The following is a 12,983-nucleotide window of genomic DNA, read 5'->3' on the forward strand; positions in this document are numbered from 1 at the left end:
CCAGTGGCACCCGGGGGTGCTGCCGGCACAGCCACTTGCCATGGGGTCCGGTTCCCACAAGTCACCGATGCTGTGGCACCGGATGGGATTTATTTAGCACCCAGGATGCACTTTGCTTTGGGGCACAGGGAACAGGGTTTCCCCAGCAGCAGCAGGAAAACCACCTCATCCCACCCCACTGTCTATTACACACACGCGTTTTAAATCACACCACATAAACTCCTGCTTTGGGGCTTATTTTGGAGGGTGGAAACCCAGGCCCGTCCTTCCCATCCCAAACAATAAATACACGCACACGGGCATTGTGTTTCCACGCCTGCAGCGGGAGCCCCTGCAGCCTAATTAGCGTTGCCCCACGGTGCTACTTGCTAATTGCGTGGGACTGGGCTATCCCCCCACCCCCGGGGAGGGGCTTTTTATTTCCAGCCCGGTGCTTGCCTGGGATCCCGCAACGCTGCTTTCCCTGCGTGGCCCTTTGCGTGATGCGAGCGGCCGAAAACACCCGCTGCAGCCCCTGAAATGATAAAAAAAAAAAAGGGGGGGGGAGGGGGGAAATGGGATGGGAAATGGGAAACGGGAAACGGGATGGGAAAACATGGGAAAACGCATCCTCCCGGGGCCGGGAACGTTTCGTTCGGCTGCGGCTCCTCGGAGGGGGCGGGAGGGGGCCGGGCTGGTACCCGGGGCGGGGAGGGGGGGGTCTGCCCTCTTCCCCCGAGGGTTTCCCGGCGGTGCCCCACGCGTGTGCCGGTGTCGTCCCCCCCCCCCAAGCCCCGGGGCGTTGCCGCCCCCACGCGCGTGTCGCGCCCCCGCCCCGCGGGTGGGCGGGGGGGGGGGGGCGGCGCGGGAGGGGAGGGGAGGGCCGGGCGCGGAAGAGGCGCGGAGGGGAGCGCGGAGGGACGTGGGCGGCAGGGGGGGAGGGAAGGGGAGGGGAGGGGGGGTAGGTGGTGGTGCGGGGGGGGGGGGTGTCTCGGCGGCGGTGCGGGATGCGCTGCCCGGCGGGGCCGGGAGCGGCCCCCGATGGGATGTAGCGGGCGGCTGCTGGGACCCGTCGGGGGCCGCCGCGCCTCGTTGCTCCTCACCATGATCCTCTTCTTCACCTACTTCTTCTACTGCCTGCCGGGGCCCTGCGAACCGCTGCCCCCCCCCGCTGCTGCTGCCGCCGCCCGCCGCGCTCCCCGACGGCGCGGCACCGGCACCGGCACCGGGGGCGGCGGCGGCGGCGGGGGGGGGGAGCGGCGGCGGCGGCAGCCGGCGGTTCCCGCAGGCCATCATCGTGGGCGTGAAGAAAGGCGGGACACGGGCGCTGCTGGAATTCCTGCGGGCGCACCCCGGGGTGCGGGCCGTGGGGGCCGAACCCCACTTCTTCGACAGGTGCTACGAGAAGGGGCTGCGCTGGTACAGGTAACGGCGGGGGGAAGGGGGGGGGGGGGCACGGCCCCGGCGAGCGTTAATTAAGCGCCGAACCGCCTTTAATTGCCTCCCGTGCCGGGATGGGGTTGCTCTGCAACAGGCTGGTCCGAGCGCGGCGGCTCCCTGGAGATGGAGGGGGTTCGAGGGGCTGAGAGGAGGGAAGGAACGGGCGGGGGCTGGCGGGGGGGGAGGAAGGCTGCGGGTCCCGGGCGGGGATGCGAAGGAGCCGAGCTGCGGGTTCCCGGGGGGGGGGAGGCAGCTCCGACCCTCCGCTTTGCATGGGGAGGGGGCTGGGGGCTGGTTTTTTCGCGGCCGCGGCTGAAGTCGGGAGCGGTGGGAGCGTGAGAGCCGCTCCCTCGCGTCCCCCCCCGTCCCCCGTGTGTGTCCCCCCCCGTCCCCCGTGTCCCCCATCCCGCAGCCCAGCCGGCCGGGGACAGGTGGCCGGGAGCGGGACAGCCGGCAGCAGAAATTGGCTTTTTTAATTCTCCCGGCTTTGCGATTTTAACCTTTTAACGCTTTATTCTCAGCCGTCCCACCGTTTCCCCACCGGGTTCCTTTAGGAATTAATTTTAATTCGAGTGGCTTATAAAAATAAAGCGAGCGAGGACCTCGGCTTGCAGGACCGGGCTTGATCCCGGCTGCGCGCTGAAACCGTGAACCGGAGAAGGACGGGGAAGGGTAAAACGGTATCGCTCGAATTCCTCGGTAGGTTTATGTCAAAGGGCAGAGCCGTATTGATTCAAGGGAGTTGTTTGGTTTTGAGGGTTTCAATGGAATTGAACTCTTCAGGCGATAAAGCATTCGGAAGAGCAGCTACTGTGCATGTGGTGTCTATTAAACTCCCGTCTCTTCGCCAACTCCGGAGTGGCCGGGCCAAATGGAGTCGGAGCGCTAAGTCCCTTGAAGCCAGTGAAAGAATCTGGTCCATTATTTTGAAGAGAGTCCAAATGTGTAGATTTATAAAAGCACTGCGGTGTTCTCGGGGAAACATCTGAAAACAATAAAAGGAGTAGCGATCCCTGTCCTTCCTGCCTCTCCATCCTCTTCTCCCCGAGCCCCGCGGGAATACTTTATTTCTTACTTGCTTTTAACGTTTCTCGATGTTTTGGGGGAGGTTGCAACTCGGCAATCCTCGCCAAAATAATAAGCTGTGAAAATCAGTGCCTTTAATGGAAAGTGTAATTTTAGTGGTAATTTTACCCACAGAGTTTCAGCTCTGTGAGACCACATCTGGACTGTAAAGTTATTGACTTAACACACCTTCAAACGCAGTAAGTAGCGCACTTATTTTTATGACTGTATTAATATTGCCGTGAATTATTAGCTCATTTCTCAGTTCCATTTGTATCTACGCTGCTCTAGAAACAATAATGATGATAAGTAATCTTTTTGGGTGAGGATTACAAGATAGATCTCACTTGGCAGAATGGGAGTTTAATGACTGTGAGCACATAATTAAAGTGTGGAAGATGGAACGCTTTCATATCGCTCGCCGTAGTCCGGCGAGACGTTCGCAGGATGGACCACAGAGAGAGAAGAATAGATAAATCTTAGTTTTGGATTGCTGTGTAGTGAGTTTTTAGTGCTGGAAGTGCTTGCGGGGAGCCTGGCCTGATACCAGCGTGATGTTTTAAGATGGTTCTGCATATGGTTGTGGTAAATTTGGAGAAATAGAGCAGGGAAGGTTTTCGGCGCGGCCAGATGCATCGCAGGGAAGCATACGCTGCACTGGGAAGAAGTTGCATCCTTTCTAGTGAGAAAAACATCAGTAGATGTTTTGCTTTAACTCTGCATAGAGTAAGTGTGTTTTAAATCACATGCACAACTATTTTCCTTAGTTTCCTCTTCTCTTTGCCTCTCTTGTTTTGTCTTCTTACAAGACCTTGCTATACTGAGGGTTTTTTTTCCCGGGAAAGCCAGACAGAGCTAAATGTTTAAAGCTGGGGTGTGTTGGAGCAGAGGAAGATAGAAGTTGGACAGAAGTTCAGGTTTTTCCAATGAATATCTCAAAGTGGTGTAAACATTTTTAAAATATTTGAACTTGCTAGGAAACCAAAATTACACCAACTGCTTCTCATGCCAAGATATTTGGCCCGAAGGCACCTGTAGGTCGATGCTTGTCTTAAGTAAATGTGGAAAAAAAAAAATTCCCTTGGAAATATCGCCGCAGAATTATTTTGTTCTTTCTTGGTAGTTCAGTCCCGTAGCGATTTCATGGCTGTGGCAGGAGTATCTGCTTGTGGGTGCCAAGTAGTTTACGTTATAACGTAAGTTGCCGACTGAAACCATTTATTCTTACTGGAGTGTTTTATTTTTTTTAAGTTTGAGCTAGCCCAAAGTCCCTTTTTTGGACTAGTTCTTTTTGCTACTGAAAAGAAAACGTTCTACAAAAGCAGCAAGCACCTCATATGAAATTCCTTGAGTTACTATAGGTTTAGCTAGTTATAAGAAGATTAAACACCTTTTCTAGACTGCAACATAAGTTACCTAATGGACAATCCAAGTACAATACGACATTTTATCCTAAAGCAAAACACTATTTTAATTTTTTGGGAACTCAGTACTGCTGAAAGTAAACCTCAATAAAAAGAAGTGATGTTGGCGTGTCTACTGCTCCGCTCATGCAGCGGTTTGGGGAGTGTGAGTGTCCCGTTTGGGACTCTAGAAACCTTGCTTGCTCTCTGTCTGCCTGTCTGCTTTATGGGAATGTAGGCAAAGAAGGCAAACATTAAGAACTTAATTGAATCTGAGATGTTTGCCAGTGATATTTAGAACTTCACTGCAAAAATTTGAAGAGATGCTCAGCGTGACGGCACGGGGCCAAATCCTGCCCTTGCCTGTGTGAATTGAGAAAAACTGCACTTGTGGGCCGAGTCGCTATGGGGTGTAACGGGTGTAAGCCCCTCTGTGTCTGCAGAGCAGCGCCCGCTTTCAGCCCAGGGACGTCTCGGTGCGAGGGGGAGCGGGGTCAGGGTCACAGGCGGCATTTGGGGTGCTCGGGGCGTTTGTGTTTCGTACGATGCCTGTGCAAGCGGGGCTGCAGGCTCTCTGCTCCTGCTCTCTGCCCCGCTCTGCTCCGCTGGAGACATTTCGGGGGCGTAGCCGAGATCTTTGCACGGGATTGTTCCCTCTTCAGCTGCCAGAGCCGGGCTCGTTTCCCACGCAGCCGCGCGATTTTGCGCAGAGGTTCGGACTGCTCCATCTGCCTTGAGCCGTAATTCGGCACAGCTTCGGCAGTTCTGGTGCTGGGGGGAAAAGGGCAGGAGACGCGGTGGATAACAGCGGCTTTGGGGCACGAAGGCGGTGTGGGGAAGGGTCTTTGCAGACACTGGCTTGCATAAAAGCAAGTTTTGGGGAATTCAGCCTGATGTAGCTTGTACAAAGAACAGTGTCCTTGTCTCCATCCACCAAAACTTTGCAGCAACATCAGCTCAACGTGACGCTTTTCCTCTGCTTGTGTTTCCTCGTATGATCTATGTTCAGAGCCCCTCTTTTCCATCTCCTCTTCCTGCTTTTTTCCAATAGCCAAAGAAAGAGTTGCACAGGAATGGGGCTGGGCCAAGGCTCCCAACGACCCTTCACGTCCCTGAGTGAAGGACACACAAGAAAGCAGCCGTTGGGGTTGTGCTCTGGGTCATGGCACACACTGGATGTCATAGGAATTGTAATGAATTCCTTATTTTCTTACAGTTTGGGCCAGAAATAGTAAAAAGTACTATGGGATGGCTAGTCACAGTTGGCAAATGCCTCCTGGTAAGTGGCCAGGCTGGAGCCCCGCAGCTGGCTGTGGTGGCACGCCAGGAGCGGGCATTGCCGCTGAGCATCCTCCAGCACTGCAGAGCCGTCCCGGAGCCCTGAATCTCTTGGAGGCTGAATTTAGCTTTTTATTGTCATTTCCCCTTTTGATGAGATGCAGCGCATGCAGGTTTGCACGCGGGGGGAGGAACTTTTCATGTGGTTCGTCATGCATTGCGCCGTGCTTCCGTGCATGCATTAAACAGCGCTGGGGGTGTCCCAGCTTGGGAGCATCTGTGTGTGCCCAGGGGAGGTGGACGGGTAGCAGAGAGCCGCTACATGCGATGTGGTTTGGGTTTTTTTGGTTTTTGTTTTTGGTGGTGGTTTTTTTTTTTTTTTTGTCCCCTCCTTCAAACCCATTCATGGGAGCTAATAACGTTCTTGAAAGGCATCCAGGATTTCTTGAGCCAGACTTTGTTATCTCCGAACCTTGCAACCCTGAAGCCTTTGAGCGGCAGGGAAAGGACGCGGCTCCAGCGCTGCTCTTTTGACTTTTGCTGTGAGTGTTATTGGCAGTTGAAAAGTAGAGCTAAGTAGATGCCTTGAGGGGTTTTTGTGTGTGTTGTGATTGTACAGACAGATCAAGACACTCTATAGCACAAGCTGTTGAATAAAATCCGACGTTTCAGCTACTCTGGAGTCACCAGGCTGCATTTTGGCACAGAGCTTGTATCCCCTTCCAGGGTGAGCTTTTCACAGGCACATTTAAGAAATACATAGGTGGGAAGAGACAAAAGAATCTTGCGAGGAGTCAGATGGCGATGCACTGAGAGCTGCTCCAGGACATTATCTTTATTCATTGACACCGGCTAATCTGTTCTCCTGATGGACTCGCGTTTCAACCTTCCGAGGCTGAGAGTGGCCCTTGTTTTTCTTGGTGCTTTTGCAGCCTGCTTCTTGGGTTTATTACTTTGTGATCTCTTCTTTCTCTCTTTTTTTTTAACTTTCGTTACAAAAATAGGGCCTTTCTCTATCAGCTTCCCCTATCCTCAGCCCCGTGTTTGGAAAATAAATCCTAAAATGCAAAGAAAAAATGCTGGAAATCTGTGAAAAAGCTGTAATTTTGTAACTCTGAAGAAGATATTTTGATGCTTTTACTTTGCTGTTAGAACAAATGTGTCTGTGTTTAGAGGGGCTCTATGTCCCTTTTAGATTGCTGGCTGTTTGTACAATGTTTTAGTCCCAGCTCTAGACTCAGGAGAGAGCCCAAGCGCTGTGTGCGGCCGTGCCAGCCGGACAGGTCTCCCCGCGATGGCGTGCCCCCATTTCTCTGCTCCCTACCGCCCAGCAGCGCCTGTCCTTAGGAAGCAATCTGTAATACGTGCAAAGTTTAGTCTTCTGCAAACTGCTTTCACGTGGGATTAAAAATAGATTTTACTGCCACGATGAGGAATTAACATTTGAAACCGTTTAAAGGGCTCCTAGGCAGATATTATTGAGGGCAGGCGAGAGGGGCTGTGCCTGCCTTGTTTAGGGGGGTCTTTCCCACCAGCACCGAGTCGGCGATGGGGCAAGGAGCATGACTTGGCCCTCCTGCTCCCCGCTTTCACGCTGACGTTATTCCCTTGCTTTCATGTGGCCGCTCCCGAGTTTTGTTCCCGATCCAAAGCCCGCCGAAGCCGATGAAGTGCTTCTTGCTGATACAAGCAGGTTTGTAAGCCTGAATTTTAGCCTGGCTCAGCTGCAAGGCAAAATTAAGTCAGGTTATTCCATGTGTTGTTACGTAGATAGTGTCAGGCTAAAGCGATTAAAGCTGCATGTTAGTGTTGGCTGCGATTTTTCGGATAAAAGCTGTGACTTGCAGAGTGGAACAAGTTGTGGTCTTCCTGACTGAGGAATGCTTTCTCTGTCGCTGTCTCTTTTAAATAAATGGTGGTTTTATATACAGCCTGTGCAGTGGGGTGTGCAGAAGTAACCTGAGTTTCTAAAGGATTTCAAGTCTGCCACTGTTGCTATCCCAGACTGCTTAAATAAATATGTAAAGCTGGGCACCTAGAAATCATGGGGCTGATTTAAAAAAAAAAAAATCAATATTATGTGAATCGATACCTTTGGAAAACACTTCTTCATTCATGCCCTTTTTCTTGTGCTCCCCTGGTAACTCTTTCGTAACGTCAGGGGCTAGAAATTTAAACATATAAACATGGATGGGTTTTTTTATCACCTACATGTAACTCCAGAGAACTTCCGAAAAGATGTCAAATATCATGAAAAGTTCACAAACAGTGGTGAAAGCTGCAGAGTTTCTGTTAGTTGAATTATTGAGGGGCCAGAGAAACAGTCATCACAGAGTAAGAGAGTGTTTCAGAGTTTCTTCTTAAAAGTATTATGGGTTTTTTTCCTAGATTATTTTTAGATGCAGGCAGTGACAGAAGGTGGAAAAGGCCAGTGGATTTAGAGGGTGCTTTTATGCAAGGAGAGACTATTACTTAAGAGAGTTCAAAGCTTATTTATAAAACAGTAATTACCATCCCCTGAGACGGAAGTGGGCAGCTCACGTCGAGTTGAGGAGGGGGTTACAATAGTTAATTGGCAAATATGCTTAAAAGCTTCTTCCTGACCTTTTAAAAAACTTTTTGCTGAAACAGGCTCGGGCAGAGATTGAAAACCTGACTAATGAAAGGCCAGGTTTAATACCAGGACTTAGCTCTAAATGGCTTTTCAAAGGGCTTTGGAAATCCTCCTGCTTAGGGAGCCGGCCGGCGTCAGAGGGATGCTCCCGTGTCCTGCAGGACCGTGCTGTGCCCCGGAGCGAGAGCTGACGGGGCTCCGGGAGCTGGGTGAGACCTGAGCCTGGGGGGTCCTTCCCCGCACCCCAGCTCTTGGGGTGGCCAAAGGGGCTCGGCCAGGCTGGCATCGCCCGGCCGCCAGCCCGGAGCCCCTCGGGGTGGTCTGCTCTCCCCCCAGCCGGGTCCCGCGAGGTGCCCCCCACTGCTGCCATCCTCCGTGGAGCATCTGGGACGGCTCGGTTTAATTCCTGCCCTTGCTCTCATGCTACGTTTCAGCCCTCCAGCGAGGGCCAAGCCGTGTGCTGTGGGGGAGACCGAGATGCTCCGAGTCCCCCAGCACCGAGGAGGTGCAGGGTGCCCGGAGCTGTGCCAGGCGTCTCTGCCAGCCGTGCCCTCCTTGCCTGGCTCCAGCGGGCTAAAAAACCATCAGCTCCTCTACCTGGGGGTGGGTGGCAGAGGAGCCGGCGGAGCTCTCCGATCTCCCTCTGCGCCTCCCACCACATTTTTCTGGTGCGTTTGTTTAGAAATTTATTAAAGTGAGGAGCAGAGGGACGTTCTGGATGGCTTTCTGCGGGTCTTTGAAAAGCACTTGGTTGGAAGCCTGTGTCTTCTCACCTACAGAAAAACCAACCCTGGGCACCGCCGGGGCAGTGGTTTAAGATGAGTCTTTCCTTGCAAGAGGATGTACGGGCTGGATGTGGGAATACGGAGTGTGAAGCACAGTCCTTGCTCCCCAGCAGCTTGTGGGGCTCTGAGGGACACCATGCGTTGCTCTCAGGAGTCGGGGTTTGCAGGACCCGACTGGGATCTCTCTAGCAGAGTGTCTTACCCTGGGCTTGTCCGAATTAGCCCCCCCGAGTGGGGTGGGCCAGCTCTGCTCTGTAATAAAGAAATGACAGACACGTGGTGGTTAGACACAAGAAATACATCGCAGCTTTCTGCAGATATGTTGATCGTCCAGAGAAGTGCAGGTCTGATCCTGCACCGCTCCATTAGCTACCGGAGCTCTGCCTAAAGTCCCGGGCACCATGTGCCTGGTATTATGGTGTGCATTGGGTGTCCTGGGCTGGGGGAGTCTCGTCCGGGCTGTGCGATGGAGGGCTTTCCCCTGGGCAGGGTCTGAGGTCCCGATGTGTCGGTGCTCAGGGCACCATGTGCTCGTGGCTGCTCACGTTTTACACACTCACCTTTTGTGGTAAAGGTCCTGGGTGGAAAATTCACAGCAACTCATTTGATTTCACCTCCTTCTCCCTCTGCGCAGAGACAGCTTGCAGATCATAGCAGTCTAAACATCTTCAAAATTATTCATGCATCTTTTAAGTGAGTCACTCGTGATCTGAAGAGTCGTTTGAAATGCAAATAGGGAATATTGCAGTCAGTCAGGCCACTGGGGTGGTAACCAAGGCACAGAGGCAGCATGCCCGGCTAACTGAATTTGAACCTGCCAGTGATCCCGACACACGGGGTTGTAAATGCCCGACCCCCGTGTGCTGCTGGTATTTGCAGACAGCAGGGATGACTCTGCCTGCAGAGATCCAGGCTTTGCGCGGCTGAGGTGCTCAAGAGCCGCAGACCAAAAGGAGCACCCTGAGCTGGAGGATGCAGAGTGCTGGGACCAGCACCGTTCGAGACTGACATACGGGGTGAAATGGCTGAAATTAGCTTCTTGTAAGCAGTTGCAGGAAACTTTCCCTGTTTGGGCTATTAAAGCACCAGCACAGAGACCTTTTAGGTGGCCGAGGGGAACAGCAGCACTTTGGGAGCAGGATGCGCTGCTGGGCTCCTCCTGGGTGTGATTTTGTATGACCGAGCGTGCTCTGCCGAGGAAACCCCAAGGCCCGGCGGGGACACAAGGGGAATAAAATTCCTCTCTCCCAGCCAGCAGCTCCGCGGCGCTGGGGGTGGCACAAGGATCCCAGGCGGCCGAGATCGCTGTGCATTTTAACACACAAAATTGATTACAAGCAGAAGAGAATTACATTAATATAGTCACTTGTCACTGAGGTCTTATTAGTAATCTCCACTCATTAGTCTGGAGAGAATAAGGATGTGACCTTGTTAAGCGTCCTTGCTGATGGAAAGGCTGACCACTTTGCTATTGATTTATTACTTAGGCCCTAAACAGCGCACGTGTGTGTGTGGCCATGCCTGCGTGCCCACCTACCCGTGGGCACGTGTGGGTGCACGGGAGGTGGTTTCTGCGGTTGGAATGAAGAATTGGCCATCTCCTCACCTGCCCCTGTCTGCACCCTTTGGGCTAGGTCAGCCGGTGAATTAGCAGCCGCTTCTGGTGGGCACCGTATTGTGCAAAAAAAAAAAAAAAAAAAAAAAAAAAGGACCTGCCAGTGATTGATGGGAAGGGAGAAGAAAAGTGACAGATCCCATCCCTGGAGGCCACATCACGCTTCTGCCTCCTGCCCGGCGCTGCGTGGTGCCGCTCGGCGGGGGCTGGCGGAGCCCTCCTGCACTGCCCAACTTCCCAGCTGCTCCAGAGCCCCCAGCATCCCAAACCCCAGTCCTGGGGGGGGACCTGGGCTGTGGGCAGGGCTGGCTGCCTGCGGCTGCTGCCTGCTCCCCGCACCAGCACCCGGCCGAGGGCAGGATGGCTTCTCCATGAGCTCAAGCAGACTCTTTTCTCGCTGCAGGTGAAATCAAGCCCCCAAAGCAAACCACGGCGCGGGGAGGTGGGAGCCGGGAGCAGAGCCTTGCCTCCCTGCCCTAGCTGAAGGCAGAGCCGCCTGCGCGGTGCCCGAGCTGCTTCCCGCAGCTCTCTGCCTCTCCGCGCCGATGGGCTGGGATCCTCTGCCACCCCTGCAGTCCTACGTCAGATTATTTTATTTTGGTTTTGCCTTTCTCGAGGCTGGCTGTGGGTGCTGACTGTGCCCCGAAGGTTTCCCTTGCCTCTACCTGCCGGACGCCTCGCACCGCGTGCCGTGCCGTGGTTCCCGATCCTGCCTGTGCCGCTGAGCTCCCCCGTAATTCTAAGTGACAACACACCCCCACGGACACCCTGCCAGGGAGGAAACGTCAATAAGAGTGGAAGCGAAAGAAATCCTCCAATTACCGGGAGTGCGGAGGGGGCTCGATAAGTGCCATTGATCAGGTGCTCGTCAGCGCAATCCCTCATCGCTGCCACTTGTCAATAGATGCTGCGGAGCAGGAGGGGGCTGCCGGCCACCCCCCCGGTCCCTGGCTGACGCAGCCGTGGCGTGGTGGTGGCTCTGCAGGGCCGGGTGGGTTGCTGATGGCCAGGCAGAGCTTTTCCCAGCTGCTTGGACCTGGCTGGCCAGGACCTGCCGGCTCCATCCCTGCGAGCGACAGCCCAGCGGGACGCCTGGCCGGGGGTGTGTGGGGGGTTATTCTTCAACAAGAGCATCAGCCGCTTCCTCCGGCCGCTTTTATATTTCAAAAAGTCATGTTCCTAAGCCACACAAGCGATGAGAAAAATTTCAAGGGGTCGCTGCCAAGTACTTTCGGCTGAGAATTTAGGTTTTGTTGAGGGAAGGGATCGTTTGTCTCCATGAAAAGCCCGTTCTGGGGGGAGGGAGGGAGTTGAACGTCCCCCCGCGGTGTCAGAGACCCAAGCGTGACAACCTGCATCCGCTCCGCTGCCACCCGGGCGGCGCGGAGCTGTCGCTGGTGCCTCTCCTTCACAAAGGAGCCGTCGGGCAGGGGCCGGGCTGCTGCCAGAAAAAGAAGGGAGAAAGGCATCCCCAGGGGCCTGATCCTGCCCCACAGGGAGGGCATGTGCTGCTGCCGGATCGGTGCATCTATTGGAGACGAGGGTCTGACTGCGATGGTGGGAGCATCCCGGCGCTCCTGTCCGGGGAAGGGGCTGCGGGCAGGAATGGGACCAAACCTGCAGTGGCAGGACACTGTCCTGCCCTCACCTACCAGGTTTTCCCAGGGTCCAGGCTGCGTCTGGCTGCTTCCTGCAGCAGAAGTCGTGCTTTATTATTTATTTTGAGTTTGTGTGGAAAGGGAGGGTTGCTAGAAGGATAGCAGTGCTCTGTGTCCGCCCCAGTTTGAAGCTCAGATCCCGTCTTAGGCGCCTGGCTTAGATGGGAGGATGGTGGGTTATGGTTTTGTTGGAGGGTGCTGTTCTGGTGTCAGCCCCAACAGACAGCTCCGGGTCACTCGTGTCCCCTGCCTCCAGGGGAACCTGCACCCCATCCCTCCCTTTCTTCCAGTCAGTAAGGAAGGGCGTCCCCATCCACCCTCCCCCCTGCTCTACTGCAGGTCCCTGTCTCTGCAGCATGCCTGGGCTGTTTTAGGAGACCACCGCTGCCACGGTCACCCAAACCTGCCCCGGACCTCGGGGTGCGGTGGCAGGGGGTCATCGCCCTGTGCTGGGCACCGGAGCTCATCTCTGGTGCTTCAGCCGCATCCCACGGGGGAGCGGAGGCAGCGGCAGAGCCCGTCAGCCTGGGGGAGGAGATGGGGCTGCTGAGCCCGGTACGGCCCGCGCGGGTCCCAGCGGGTCACCGTAATTAGCCCGGGCGCGGGCTGCGAGCGTGGCGTGCCGGCTAATTACCTGCTGTGCAGATGGGAGGGATGTGCGGTGCTGGTGTAACCCAGCTACCGCCTCCTCTCCGAGAGCGTGCTCGGTTTGATCCTGATCTCGTTACAAGGCAGATAACGAGGGATAGCCTTGTTCAGTTCTGATCTTGTTATGTATATTAAAAATTAATATTTGTCTCCTTCGAGGTGTATCAGGAAGCGTGTGAGGGCTTGCTGTATTCACAGGACTTAGCAGGGATCACAATAAGGTCTCTGTCATGTAAAAGGTTCATAAAACTTGAATTACTGAACAGGATCCTTGAATGAGCGATTCCTTTTTAGCATTAATCACTCTGATGGTGCAAGACCTCTTCTAAACATTTTTTTTCTAGGCAAACATCCTTTAAAATAAAGGCAAATTCAGGCTTAAATCCTGCCAAGGTTTGGTCACCACCTAACTCCAGCTGTGTCCAGCTGTGGGAGCCTCATGTCAGTGTTTGCATCACGGCTCAACGAGTTGCCTGTAACATACACCTTGTTGCTAGT

At 54.3% G+C, this 12,983-nt stretch overlaps 1 protein-coding gene across 1 annotated transcript in view; it reads left to right on the top strand.

Moving 5' to 3' along the window:
* Positions 1-935: 935 nt before the first annotated feature.
* The window catches only part of HS3ST6 (heparan sulfate-glucosamine 3-sulfotransferase 6), a 40,913-nt gene continuing 28,865 nt past the window's right edge, over positions 936-12,983 (top strand). Inside the window, 2 exon segments of the mRNA XM_030002482.1 lie at positions 936-1,140; positions 1,142-1,404. Of these exon segments, the coding sequence (XP_029858342.1) occupies positions 1,021-1,140; positions 1,142-1,404 (383 nt within the window). The 5' untranslated portion in view covers positions 936-1,020.

Source organism: Aquila chrysaetos, chromosome 25 (genome assembly GCF_900496995.4).
Source record: "Aquila chrysaetos chrysaetos chromosome 25, bAquChr1.4, whole genome shotgun sequence".
NCBI lineage: Eukaryota > Metazoa > Chordata > Aves > Accipitriformes > Accipitridae > Aquila > Aquila chrysaetos.